This window comes from Nicrophorus vespilloides, unplaced genomic scaffold, assembly GCF_001412225.1.
Source record: "Nicrophorus vespilloides isolate i.1.1-1 unplaced genomic scaffold, Nicve_v1.0, whole genome shotgun sequence".
Lineage (NCBI taxonomy): Eukaryota > Metazoa > Arthropoda > Insecta > Coleoptera > Silphidae > Nicrophorus > Nicrophorus vespilloides.
The window spans coordinates 39060-54655 of record NW_017098794.1 but is presented as its reverse complement, the minus strand read 5'-3'; the positions used below and the strand labels follow the sequence as shown (position 1 = coordinate 54655).

General features: G+C 32.8%; 1 protein-coding gene across 1 annotated transcript; it reads right to left on the bottom strand.

Annotated features, from left to right (window-relative positions):
* Positions 1-6171: 6171 nt before the first annotated feature.
* Positions 6172-8470, bottom strand: LOC108563224 (protein sister of odd and bowel). The gene has a single exon (XM_017921838.1). It carries the CDS (start codon positions 8404-8406, stop codon positions 6916-6918), a length of 1491 nt encoding a protein of 496 aa, XP_017777327.1. The 5' UTR covers positions 8407-8470; the 3' UTR covers positions 6172-6915.
* Positions 8471-15596: the final 7126 nt, after the last annotated feature.

The window sequence follows — 15596 nt, the reverse complement described above, 5'->3', positions numbered from 1 at the left end:
ATTTTGAAATATGGAGCAACATTCTCTAGGGAATTTCAGGTGTAAAAAATCTCACACGGAATCTTAAAAATTCCGACCGCACTTTAATAAAATGTTGGAAATCAAAATGGATTCAGAATATATGAAAAATTTATTCATATTTTTTTGTACACCATTTAACATTATTTTTATTAGATTTTATTCATAATGCAAGAATGTGAAAATTTTTGAAGAAAAGATCTTCCAAGTTTATTTGTTATTTTTGTGCATTTTTTTTATAAAGATTTCCAGAATTTTGTTTTGGTGAGGTAATTTCTTTACCATCCATATTTTATATATTTTAATTAATTAAAACATGAAGACACGCATTTTTTTTTTCAAATGTATATATAGTAATCAAGTGAAACGTGAATTAAAGTAACAAAATTGTTAAAAAAACTTTAACTCTTAAAGCCTGATTTTCCAAATTAAATTTAAAGAATATCAATGTATCCATTGAAGTAGTCAGATAAAGGGAAAAAAACAATAAAAAAAAACACAATACATATTTTATATATTACTTTTGTTACTTTTGTTACTTTTGTAATGGTAACATACATACAGCCAAATATTAAAAACAAACCAATTTGAAACTTAGGGCATTTAAGGGTTAAACATTTAATGAACAATATTAAAATGTACAAAAATATGTATAAAAATATCTATTTTTTTAAGTTGTGATTAATTATTTTGGATATCGATTGTGGCAAATTGTAGATAAAAATATTAAAATTAAATACTTATAAATTTAATAAATGATTTGAGTTTATAATAAACGATAATTATTATTCTTTGTTTTATTACGATTAAATTTATAAATACGTATTCATTACTTATTTATGACTTATAAATAAATATTATTGTCATTGTTGGTTTATAACGTTTGAATCTTAAGAATCAGAAACTATATATTTTTAAAAACAGGATTTTTCTTGATCTGTTTATAGTAATATATAATAATTTTACAACTGACAATAACAATTTTAAATACTTACAAGATAAAAATGAACATTAAAAAATAAAATCAAAATGTAAAGTAAATTATATTGAATCTATCAATCAATTGCTAAAGTATAATTAATTAAATATTATATTATAGTCAATTTTGCATCACTCGATTACTGTAATATTTCAATTTCAAAGAAATGAAGTTTGGTGCAAAATATGACCAGAAGTTGTACTAGAAGAAGAAATTAATAAAATTAGAAATGTAGTTATCCATATGGCTCAATCAATTGGTTTCGTAGATGTCGATGAAAATAATTTTAGAAATTTAATGAATGTTATGGTTTTTTAGTGGAAAATTTAGAAAACATTCCTAGTAACAAAGACACAGAAAATGAAGACTAAGTTAAATAAATTCAAAACAAGAAATTGTTAATAACCAAATATTTTAGAAGGTGCATAAATGATATTGAACATATGTTTTGGAACGCATCCTATTCGTTAATCGAGGTATGACTGTATATATATTTAATAAATATAAATGTGAAATAATAACTATAAAAATTAAAACGGGTTATTCCAATTGATTTAGTTTAGTTTTTGAATATTTGTTATTGGTTTATTAATCGTATTTACGAAATGAATTTTCTGTAGTTGAGTATGCCTTCAGAATTTGGCAATATTTGATCTTTTCAAAGATCGTTTTAAGATTCTAGCCATGTAATTGAGCTATAGCAATAAGATATTCGAGTATTGATTAAATTCTAAACTAAAGAAATTGAAATTAATTTACGACTTGAACTTTAACGAGTTTATTATGCGATTAATAGGATTCATTGTTTGCACAGGAAAGTAAAATTTTGAGATGGCTGGCTAGTCGGTAGGTAGATGCAAAGAGTATTGCTATTAGCAACACCTAATAACCATAATTCGCGCAGCATCTTTTTATAATTCACTTCATTTATTTGCTCCTCGTTGTTAATTTTTCTTCTATGCTCTTTTCCTATGAAAGATTTCAGCATTCAGTATTGTGGTATTATTGATGAGGCACACACAATGGTGTAATAATTTGAAGTCGCACGCCGCTGCCGACTGGGGCGATTGGCGCAGTGGCGAAGAAGTAGCACACGGCACACTTTGAAGAAGAAAAGGGGGGCTGAAAGGGGGTACCGCCGTTGTTGATGGTGGGGAACTATGCGGACATACTTCCTACCAGCAATGACGGACGCCGTGCGCGAATGAGGACAGATTCGAGTATCATCATCATCATCATCATCAAACAGAAATTCTGTTGAATGTTAAAGGTCTACGTGTTGAAGAAGAACTGGTCCGAAAGGAGAAGGAAGGAGAGTAACGATGGGGCTCTCAGACACGAAGGCGTGTGGTTCATCCAGGCCAAATGGGAATCATGATCTCTCACCGCTGAGCTGTATCACATTATTTCTTCTTTTTTTTTGTTGATATATCGCTCTTGTTCTTCGTAGTTCAAGCCATAAAAATAAAATAAGTAATAATCATTAAAGGCGATTACAACAAACCATAACCAGAACAATAAAACGAATAAGAAGAAATAGTTTAAAAACAAAAAGAAACGCTTTTTTCGGGTTTGCAACTATTAACACCTCCAACTACGTTTTGAATGTAATAAATACACTTTATTACAAAATAATTTCCTGCAACAAGAATTTACATTCACGAGAAAAATGTACAGGCGAAACTCTCTTTGACTTTTGACATTTTATTATTTACTTTTTTTTTGGCTTCTCTGGTTTACGCTGTGGAGAAGATAGTGAAATTTCTTAAAAACAAGTTTCGTGCGTTTTTTTCTCTTTTCCTCGTACATATGCACACATACCATTCATACGAGTCAAGATCTATGGAAAACTTCGGTATTTTAGTCTTTGATTTTAAGATAAACGGAAAAGTGAAACCTGTTCTAAATTTTAAATGACTAATCAAATTTTAATTGCTATCATTTGCTTATAATAATAATAATACATATTAGTTGAAATGTAGTTTTATAATCATTTTTTTGTAATTTCTAATTTGCAGGAAATATATTTTACAACTTTTTTTAGAGAGTAAAACTAGGATTATTAATTAATTATAAAAATAACATTTAGATTCCATACAATTTTTAAACTTTATGATTGAAAAATTCTGGGGTCCTGTAAACATTTTAAATACAAAAGGTGGTCGTAGACACTGAGAAACACTGCTTTAGTGTATAAGAAAGATTAATTTTTTATTCTTGCAATTCATGAATTTTTGTGTAAAAAGAGATACTTCCTCTGTCTAAACTAAATATATATATAAAACTAAAATTAAATATAAAAATTATTAAATTCATTTTATTATCGCAATATAACTAAATACAAATAATCTTAGTCTAATCCAAATTTAGTTAAAGTGAGATTTCAGTTAATTGATCCTCACGACGAAGTGTTACCTTATTTATATGAGAAAATTTAATTGATTCCATACACGTTTGTAATGTTATAAAAACGTTATCAAGAGCATCTTGAACACATTCAACAATTCATCAACTGTGTTTGTCGAAGCTTCATGTCGTAGTAACTTAATAGAGTAAAAAAAACAAATCGAGAACGTTTAAATCGGTAGTGGTTGTGAGTTAAATTTTATATTCCAACCATCAGTAGGATCGTGTTCTGTTTTTTCTTTGTTCTTCATATACTGTAATAGCAGTTGCAAATTACCATGACGTTCTTCATTAGTCAATTGCTTCGATTTGGCATCTTTTCACGTTATTTGGGTTAAAATTTTCCATTCTGAAATTACAGCGGTGACTATTATATTTTTCTTAAAAAAACTTGTTATTGATCTTCAAAAGCAACGACTGTCAAATATGTTATGTTATTTAGTTATCAATGTAAGCAATATCAATATAATGAGTACTAACAGTTGCTTTCGAAACTTTAGATAATATAAGATTTTCTTTCAAATGTATACTATATTATTGAACAGAAGGAGTACAATTTAATTCAAAAGAAAAATGTACGAACTTTACAAAGCATAGAAACTTCAATTATTTAAACCCTTTAGCGTGGAAGGAAACTTGCTTATTTATTCTCGCAATTCTTAAATTTGTATATAAAAAGAGACATAAAAAGGTTAAAAAAAACTTGATCGAACTTCACAAATCAAACACATAAACAAGGCTCACTCGCAATACCAACCAATATATTATAAACAAAAATTAAATAAATAAAGATCATCATCAACTGAGAAATGATAATTAACTGGGTAATATATGAAAAAAATGATGTATTTTTGTTTATAGATTAATTTTATTTGATTATGAGTAGAAAAAGTCAGTTTCAAATAGAGCATTCGAGTGCAGCCACAACACTCTTAATCAATCAACTGTTTCAGTTTACGGAACAACAATTTTTCTTCAAGCTAAAATACCGCACATTGTATTTCATTTTTATTACTATTTATATTTTCTTTCGCAGCTATTGCAATTATAAAAAAAATAGAGACGTTATTCTTTTTAATAATACTATTTAAAATATATATTTACAGCAAGTGTAATTAATAAGTAACGAAAAGAGTTTATTTAAGAGGAGTTTGATCAACAGGATTAAAACTGAATAAAGTAGGTCAACCGGAATTGTTCAAAGAAGGCAAAGGTCAGTAAATATTCCCGTTTTAAGAAGAAACAATATAGTTGAAAGTATTATCTGCTTGAGGTTGAGAATACTCTATAATCAAAGAGTTACATCTATCTTAGTTTGATTTGTTTGTGAACTTGTTTAGATATTGTTGATTTATTTGAAAATTTATTTTTGGCATTGCTGTAGATTCAGTTGTAGCATGTTTATGACTTTTTATCCTTACTCTGTCCATGGCTTAATAGTTATATATTAGGTACATTCTTATGCCTTTTTTTTGGGTGACCTTCAATCAACTAGTGACGTTGCGGAGTGAGGATTAGATATGAGATATTGCATCAGCAAGATTATGAAAATAATGATTTAGTGCCGTATGTTTTGTATTTGTACCATAATTAAGACTTCTAATTGATATTGTAATTTTTAAGGATATAATAAAACAAATTGTATTTAAAAAAAATATCTTATTAAAATAGTGGTGTTTATAATACAACATATTAATGAATAATCAACAAGAAAATAATAACAAAGTATAATTAATTTAAGACCTAAAATACTAAACACAAGAAAAAATAAAATGTAGATAAATACACACTAACAAAACATATTTGTATTATATTCTTAACTAATTGTTCACTATTTTTACAGACTTTATTTGCAAAATAGGTCAAATATAGAAATTAAAATAAATATGTAAAAAGCGAACTCGTGACGGGCAACTGAATAAAATTTTGGGACTTGAACATCAATGAGGAAAAATCTTAATGAATGCAATCTGTGTTTTTCAATCTGTACGCGAATAAATTACAAAACAAAAAATATCACTAAATTGTATCAGGAGAGAGAAAAACATGCAGATATACTGAAGTTTCGTGAGCATGAATGAAGTGAGACAAAACGTACTACGGAATGGATTCAAAATGAAACAGACAAAACAACATAAAGCAGATTTGAGATCATTAATTTTCCACATACAAATATTTCTTTTCAGCGAAAGTACAGAATGCGCTTAAGCAAGCATATTATTTAACATCTGAGAGGCGGTGGCGGGACATTACAAAAAATAAAACAAAATAATAAACATATAATACAATATTATATACAAAAAATATATAATTCGTTGTTAATAAAATATTAACTTTTGTACAAATCACTCATTTTATTTGTACAAATTTGTTCTCGTCACAGAAATTTGTATAATAACAAATACCTTACTTAAATATTAAGTATATTAAATGCTTATCACAAGAACTATGTCTTCATTAAAGAAAGCAGCCGTAAAATATAAACATTTAAATAATACACGAGTTTTTGCTTTTTCTCTTTAAGATAGTTTGACCTGAGAAATATAAGAGGAAAAATATAAATAATTTTCAAACAATTTTCATCCGTACATCTTTACAAAATTTTATTGAAATTACTAGACGCAACTCGCAATGTTTTCATTTTTAACACCAATTTTAACCAAAAATTAAATAAAAATAATAAATAAATAATATTAAATTTAATATTTAAAAAATTATAGTTCAAAGCATATGCTTTTACTTTAAGAAAAATATTTACATAAAGATTTAATTTAAATAAAGCGAATAAATAATTAAAGGGCGGAATAATTGCAAAATTACAAATTATGAAAAACAGATTAATAGATGTAGTTCACGTAAAAAAGGGAGTGTGGGAGGGCTTAGGAAGGTTCACGGAAACAATGCGCAGTAGGGGGTGGGGGTTTATATGTCAAGTTTGGATAGAGAATTAAGTATAAATCTAAATCTCATTGAGAGGATTCCAAACTATAAATTAAAATTGGCAAGTTTAAACAGAATCAAGTATACTAATTTACACTAAAATACAAATTATAATGAATAAATATGATGTAGGTCAGATTTAAATTTAAATTGGTAACACTGAGGTGATTTGAACGTTTGGATTTCCACTCACGAGAGCTTGATTCCGCGGAGAAAGAGTATCATCAACTTAGCGCCGTTTTTTTGTGTTCTGCTCATATTGTTTTAGTATAATTATGTGTGTTTTTGTGTAAAATGTAACTAACATAAATATGTACGTGAATATAAATATATGCACCGGCTCACTATGAAAAAAATTGCACATTGTCCACAGTTAGGAATGAATATATAAAAATAATAATAATAAAATAATTACATATTGAGGTACCTTTCTTTATAGCACGATATGGAAGCAAATGAAACAAAATCACTTTCAAATGCTCAAGTTCAAGCACATTCTATTCGATTTCATTAATTTTTGAAATGTGTTTGTGATTGAATCTAAGAATTGTGTTTTGTAAAGGTTTTGTTTATTAGTCCCTTCCTATACGTTTATGTATTTGCTGGTGTTTTAGCAAGTGTGCTTTCTGCCTGAACGCTTTCGCGCACGTATCACAGCGGAAAGGTTTCTCGCCCGTGTGTGTACGTAAATGCACTTTTATGTTGCTCTTGTTGAGGAAACCTCGGTTACAGATGTTACATCTGTGCACGGGTTTCTCTTTTCCCAGAAGGCCCAGGCTCTGTTCCGTTTGGAAGACCGTCGAACTTGTGGCCTGCTGCTGCTTTTTCTGTGCGCGGTTCCTGGGCTTTTTGGGAGCATTGGGGGTCGTCGTCGTTGTGTGCGGATAGTTTTGGCCTAGAAGGTCGGGGCTTCGAATTCCATCATCGTTCACGTGGATCCCGTATTGCGGCAGGAAGCGACCGTTCACCGTTAGCATAAGATTGTCAGTTGTAGAGACTACGTTGGAGGGTGGACTAGACGTCGAAATCATGTCGGTATTGTAATTTGTGGATGTGGGAACTTCTTGCTTGATAGGTGGCCCATTTTCCAACCTATTTTGGAGGAGTGGCATGTAACCATGGGTGAGAAGATTTTGTAGCGTGGAGCTAGTTTGCTGGGTCGGTGCTTTGGTATTGTATTGAACTTGAGCATGCGACTTGTACTCGTTATTGTTTGGCATAACGAATTCAGATAGACCTTCTTGTGCAATGATCATGTTTTTCTGTTGATCAACGCAAGCACCGTCGATCCAGGCGTCCAGATCCATCCAACTGTCCCTCGATCCGGTAGTGTCTTCTTCGGGATGATTGTTGGGCACTGTTGTGGTGTCGGCTATCGCCGATCCGATTATTGCCGCGATGTCATCTATCGAACTGATGTCGTAGTCAGACATTTCTGTTTTGATGGCGGTGCCGGAATCGGCATTTTGATGTCCAGAATCACCGTACATCTTCGCACTCGAAACTGAATCTGCATTAACACAGTCCGCGTAACCTAGTTTTGCAACTTCATCCACCGAGTACATCGACTTTGAGCCGTTGTCACCGGCCGAATCAGCACTGATGTTGCACGTCGAACTTGATACTATATTTTGTTCGTTGTAATTGTTGTACGAATTATTGTTTTCTTCAGGGATACGTTGCGCGAGCGCATGATAATGATGGCCTTGTATGCCGTTGATGCTCAAGTTGGCGGTGTACCCGGCGAATGGAGGTAGAGGTTTAAGTTCCGCCAAATTCGTATTGATGGGATGTGAGAGTAGCAGATTGTCCAGCGCGTCCATCGTCGCCTTCGTTGAATTCTCCGTGTCACTGTCGTTTATCGGAGATCCTAGGAGGATCTTATTTGAGGATAAATTGTTCATTGTTCCATCCATGGCGATTTTATGGTCCATGTACTCATTGGTGGTATTCTGCCAGCAGGTCGAGTTGAACAGGGAGTCGACTTCATCAACGTGGGATTCGTTGCCACTGACCGCCATATTGTTTCCTCCTGACACGTTCGGGTATTTCATTGTATTCATTAACTTCTTACTTGAACTGTCCGATCAGTGTTGTCTCATAATGCCGAAATGGATCAAGATTAACAGAAATCTGCAACACAAAAAAACAAAAATAAATTTAGATCACCCATAGTTGAGAAAGTCACAAATAATATATAAATAAATAAATTGTAGGGAGAGGATAAAAAATTGGAATTGTGAAATTTTCTAAATAAACCGCATTGTTTGTTGAAACGTCACGCATCATGGCTATATAGGCATAGCCGATACATATTTCGATACGTTAGAAAATCGCAGCTTTGTAATTTTATTCCTAAAGCAAAAATGCTCAATACACGAGAATGTTCAGACAGCATCAGAATACGCGAATGTCCTTCTTCGGGACATTACACTGTTAACCATAAGCAGACGTGAATTGGTCCAATGTGTAAATTAGAGTTAATGATGATGAGAAGCTGGTTTAAACATATGGTGATCGAATTATTAACGGTTCTCTCGCTGGTTGAGATGAGAGCTTCCATCACCATTCATTCGTATCTCCCAGATTGGGAATATCTGCAGTGATAGAGAAAGCAGCGGATCGAGGAAAAATAATTCACGTAGTTGGAAACAAAAGAAACTCGATGCTTCAAAAACCAGTGAATACCTCGTAGCCATAAACCGCGGCGACACATTTTTTTTTCTTCTTTTTTCGAAATGAAACGCATTTGTATGTACGTGTGTCTACATGTGTGTATGTGTGTTTAAAGCCATGCATGCACATATACACATCGAGAACTCATGTGTGTGTGATTACGTTCCTTGTGTGTCATCAGGGTACTAGTGGAAGTGAATAAGTACCGTTAGCTTGGATACCGTGAGGCGGTGGGGAGGACTGGTATACCATGGTACTGGTAACACACTTCCGACAGTCTAGAGGCGCAGACGTCGGAATCCTACCCACACCGAGCGTAAAAGCTGGCTTCCCCCACTGCCAACAGCTTTACGCTAGTTAAGTATAACTTAAAGTTAACGGTACCGTCGTGCGTCATGTACGAATGTGTTCAAGAATAGCAAACTGCGATTCCGTTAACGGAAAGTGAATTTATTTTAATGGCCTATGTACTGATTTTCATAGGCCTTCTGGCCTACAAACATAATTAATAAATGTTACGTTTATTATGCTAACGACGATGACCAACATTCTTAATTCTTAACACATTTCTTCTCTTATTCTTTTCACTCACCACAATAACAGATATATGTTATATAGACATACAAAAATTCTAACTTCATTTCATTTTCATTTTACTAATTAAAACAAATTACACTTAGATTGTATGAGCAAATCTAAACTTGAATAAAACTTTACAATTGGGAATTTAGTGGCATACAAATAAACTTGGTATTCTTGCATTCCTGTTGACACCAATAACCAAACCACATTAGAAAAAAAAGTGTGTCACAAATTTGTCGAATCATTTAACGTTACAATTATTGATAGTTTCTATTAGTTGATTTTACTATCTAAATGATTTAAAGTAAATATTCATAAAATAAACAATGCTGGGACAAAATTTAAAATAACAGTTTATCAAACTTAATAAAGATTGACAAAAGAGTCATCAATACCAGGGAGACATTCGTAGATAAATAATATGTATATTAACTAAAAAATAGTGAGAACCAATATTTGAAGGCGTGCCCGACTTTCTAATAATTCTAAAACAATCTTTCGTGAATGAAAGAATTATTGTGCCAATTTTCTTTGATTTTACACTTTCCATCGATAAAAACGGTTCTTTTTTTATTCTGAGCCGCGAAGATTTTCAAGCGACCGTTAGAATTTAACACAGTCTGCGCGTTCATTTCAAGGCGTGTTTCACTCCTCCAATAGCAACAATATGAGACATTTTTAGTGTCTGTCCCACACACGGAGCACGGCAAGAAGACAAAAGAATGGGATTCGATTCGCGCGTCCTGGTGCACACCTTCAGGAAAGCCGAAATTTACAAACAATGATCGTACCCGAAATAATGCCATGCATATGAACATAACTGTTCGGCCAAACGGCAAAAACAGACTAAAAATAATCATTAGCATAAGCTCCGAATCGGGTCTAACAGTTAGCTGTAGCTGAACGCTCGGTAATAAGGGTTTTTAGTCTTTTGTTTGTTGTGATTGACTGTAATGTAATTAACATATTCAGTGCCCGCATTATCCGAATTTGGAAATATATAAACAATTAATTTTCGGGAAGAAAAATGTTTTACCGTTAATCAGTAATAAATTTTAGTTTGTATTTATGATATGTGGTTAAATGTTTATTTTCTTTATCTACGCGAATCGAAGTGGCGTGGTGGATGCGGATGCAAATTGGATATGGTAAAAGGAAGAATTCCTTCCCTCCTAGTATGGAAACTATTTGAACTTTTAGAAGTCAATGCCTTCATTATTAATAATAAATTCGCAAAAAAAAATAGCAGCCACTTTCTCTTCGTTAGTTTATTGAGTGACGTTGGCTTCGTGCTTTTTACCGGCGCATAAAATGAGAGATACATGCAGCAAGCGGCGACTTGCAATTCAATACACATGCGATGAAAAAATGCGAATTCACATACACACGATCCTCGGCATATTAAAATCAGTCTTCACTATTCTACTCCATTTAAATGACTCAATTACGATCGCACCTAGCGGTCTTTATGAACCAGCGCAAAAAAAAATAACAACAAAATTGAGATAGAATATGAAAGAAAAGTAGTAGGAACAATTCTATTTTCCATGCATATCTCAAGGATAATTGTGCCATATATCATTAATGATACGAATCTAAGTACGTTCTGATGTTGGATTCCTGTTAAAGTTATTCAGTAACAAAGAAACTCCGGTTATCTTCCTCGTGTGCATGTGAGTGAGTGTGTGTTTATTTAAAAAAGGAGTTCTTTTCGAGATACACCCGGAGACAAGACGGCAAGGCAAGTATGCGCGTCACTGGCAAAGTAGGTCACTGTACTACTTAGACCCCCGTGAGCGACTCCGGGTATTCCCCGCATCTCCTCACCAGCTCCTCACCAATCCCCACCGGTCGTACTTTAGTACACACGGCTCTGCCAGATCCAGCACCAGACACCGGCTCTTCCGGTTCAAACCTCAACTCAGGCCACCGAGCTGAATATTAAGAGAACAACTCACTTATTTTATGCTATATACACCATCACGCAGTTTTCATAAATTATCGAACAAGTGTATGAGAAAACCACCACCACCATCAACCACTTCCATCCTTTCTTATTATAATAAACTACTTAATTCAACATTTAAATCGTATGTTTATGCGCCTCCTTCCTCTACACACTACTTCAAATATCTAGGCCAGATTTAAAATATTCAATCCATCCGAAAATAATAATCGACATCAAATTCTTTTAAAAATAAAAAACCACAAAATCAAATTTAGTTGAAATTTGAAATAAATCACAAACTTAGCATATAAATTACAGTACTCTAAGAGCGCTGATAATTTTATCCTCTAGTTAATTTACGAAACTTTTATGCGGGTTACCGTTGTGACCGCGCGTCGATATCTCTCGCGTTGGCGCTCCTAAACAAACGCTTCTTTCCTGCACCGTTCAGTTAAAATAAACGTTCGTTTATGCAAAGCTAGAAGATTCCGAAAAAAAATGTAAATCTGCCAAGTTGCTGCCTCTCATTTATAAACCAATTAATGTATGTTAATTAAGCATATTTGGGTTTCTAGTCCCGGTTAATTAAAAATTTCTATTTAATTTGATATTATATTCAAATATATGCGGTTCTTTTTTTATACTTAAATTTTAAGCAAATTGTCGATCATCTAATATTTTTTTTATCGATATAATAAAATGTTTAATTTTTAATGAAGTCAAATAACATTAGTCTCTTAAAATTTATTATTTATATTAGTTTTTAAAGGAGCCGCGACCTTGCAATGATTATTTTTCTTCAACGAAATAAAAAACGTGATTTATTTAATTCTGTTCACAAAGGTTCAAGCGCTTCGGGCGTTGTTAATAGGAAATTGTATGATTACGGAATTTATTTCTGTCAGCAATAGAAAAAAAAAACACATCCGAGCGAGCGATTTTCAATTGTGGAATTAATAATAATATAAAAGCCGCCTTTCACAGAACTGACCTGGATAGTATTGGTTAAATTTGTAAACGGCTGGATTTAATTGAGCATCGTAATGAGATTCGCCCAAAAATCATAAATATTTATAGAGAAATTAGAAAATTAGAAAAAAAATGTTAATTTCCATTGAATTTAGTCCGTTCTAAAAAAATCTATTTTTTAAGGTGTAGTAATATTTGGTAGTAAAAATCATAATATTTTGACTGGCGTACCGAATTGTATACACATCTGGTACGAGTTTGTATTTTTTCTTGTAAGGGTGTCATAAATGAACTGCAGAAAACTCGGAAAAAAGTGTAAAATGGATTTTCGTGTCCGACCTTGGATATACGTAGGAGTGTTGCACAGATTTTCTGGTATTTGTTGTTTAAAATTTTAAAAAAATATGAAGATGGCCACGTGACACATGAAACGGCAATTAAAATAGTTTTGTCCTGTTTGCAAAGAGAGGAGAATCAGATGACATTAAAGATCGTTGCGGGCGTCTCGGACGTGGGATCACAACACAAAGGCCTTAAATCATCTAAACGCATTTAAAGCAAAATCGGCATTAAGTTTTACGATGTGCCATTCATTATGCAAGCGCATCGCCAAAGAAGACGAACGCCATCGTCTATGTCAAATACGAAAGATATCTTTTGAACATTACAAGAGCTAACAGCAAGGAGTACGAATATATCTATCCATTGTCTGTTGCTAAATACTTTCAGCAAATGGAATTATAGTTTAACATTTAATAAGCGGCATTGTCTGCGGTGCAATAATAAACGTTTATTTTTTATATTTCGTCCGCGGGTTGCCCGTTCAATCTCACGTCGAAATCTCCAAGCGCAACAGTTATAATATACCATGTGCACCACACCACGATCAGCGTTTAGTAGTTTACATTTCTCTACGATGAGACGCGCAGCAATTAAAACAAATTAGCTGCCAAAAGAAATGATGGTGAATAATGCAATTAGCTTAATTACATTTTCTTTCCTGGGACATTGACATTTTTGGAGAAAATTTCACTCGCAAGGTTTAAAGTTACATTCAATTTAATATTAAACAACAACATTGATATCATTGAAAAAATAATCAGATCACGATTAATACTGAAACATTTCTTTTTTAATTATAAAATAAATTGCTTGAACTTAATTGAACTTAAGTGCAATTTTTTTTTGCGCCGGATTTGAACCAAGACACGTTCTAGTAGTCTTTTAACGGCCGATGTGCGTATGTGTGTATTTTTCTCTTTCCTTCCTTCACTTCTTCGTGCTTTAATTTATTTGAGTTACCGAATATTGTCCAATTAAAGACTACCGCAATATTGCCGTTTTACAGCTAAGTCAATTATGTGTGGTGTCTGTGTATGCGGGTCCTCGCAGGCCTTTAAAAAGCATCATTTTGGCCCCAGAATTTACCGAAATTATTACCGCAATTATTAAATGTATTCCACATCGCCGCCTTATTACATGCCAATTAATCCGACAACAGAAACTGGAATCGCCTTAATTAAGACTTAACGAGTTATTCATTAGATATACACTAAAAATGATAATCGTTATAATTTGTCCATCCACATTGATTTCATTTATATATATCTTGTTATTTAATTATCAATTTATTATATTAAAATTTGGATTATTACACTTTTAGAATATTAATAAAAATAATCAATTATAATTACTATTAAATTGGTCTAAAATTATAATAACGGTGTAAAGGGGAAAAATGTAGTATTTTTACAGTAAAAATTAGTTGTAATTTATGACGGACGTTAACATATTTTGCATTTTGATCATTTCCTGACTGCGAGCAGTGACAAAAAAAATGAGTAATTCACGGGCGGATAACCGGAATTAAATTTTAAGTACCGAAACACAATGAAAATTACCATAGATACATCGACCCAAATTCGGAGTACAAATCCGTGAATCGGTGAAATAAATTAATACCAGATGCGGAATAGAAAAGAAATTAAAAGAAGAAAAAAAAAGAGAGAAATAAATTGAGTGTCTTTGATCGGTGTAGAATGCGCTTAAGAGTAGAGAGAAAGAGATGTGTGTCGGCTTGTTTTTTCTACGAGGATATTGATCCCTACAGAATAAATATTATAAACGAACGACGAAAGCAATGCAGTTGTCCTTCAAAAAAACTATACTATAGGTTGTGTGTAGTGCTCGATGCGGTCAAGGAAATAAGGAAATGGAATACATGCAGTGCGTTGTGGTGTTTACTTACTTTTTCGTCTTCTTCTTTTTGAACGTCCTCTTCTTCTTGGGGTTCCAACAAATTTAACAACAATGGTAATCGAAAGAAGGAGAACAAACTTCGTGTGAGCTTGTATGTGTATATGTATATATATATATGTGTGCGTGTGTTAGCTCCAAATATAAAAATGGGTCACGATGCGGTATATCCAAAACATTAACACTTCACTTCTAATACCAAATTTGTGTATGGTAGATGGACCGAATGTTTGAATATGGTTCGATAAAATAAATAAATTGTTTTGAAATATAATATTATAAATTATGAGGGTGGAGGGTGCCGTCACCGTTTTGGTTTGTGAAGGACGTTTTTGCTTTTTTTCTTTACGAAATGCATTACTCCAATCGATGCATCCTGCGATTCGAATGATCGTATGCTTATAATGATTTTTTTTTTGATATTTCAGAAGAAATTACTCCACTTGTTTTTCGTTTTAGCACTGATTATTCGACGTCGGAAATGATTGTTAATTATATTCGCACTGAATCACAGAAATACACTAGTGTTCTCGGGAGCGTAGATGTAATCCTTGTGGGGTGTTGTTGTTGTTGCACTTCGCCTTCTCGAATGAAGAGCTGTTGACAGCAGCGAGTCGAGGAGAGGAACGAGAGTCGTTTTGGGTACCCGAAACGCGTATGTATTGCGGAGGATCGCTTTTGGGGACGTGACCAGCAAGAGAGAATAGGTAATACTGGCCAGTGGATAGATGCCCTGCCAGAATCTGGTGGCTGCTTATCCCTACTACCTGTATAACTGTACCTGTCGTAGATTCTATATACCGTGTTAACCTAGTTATTCTA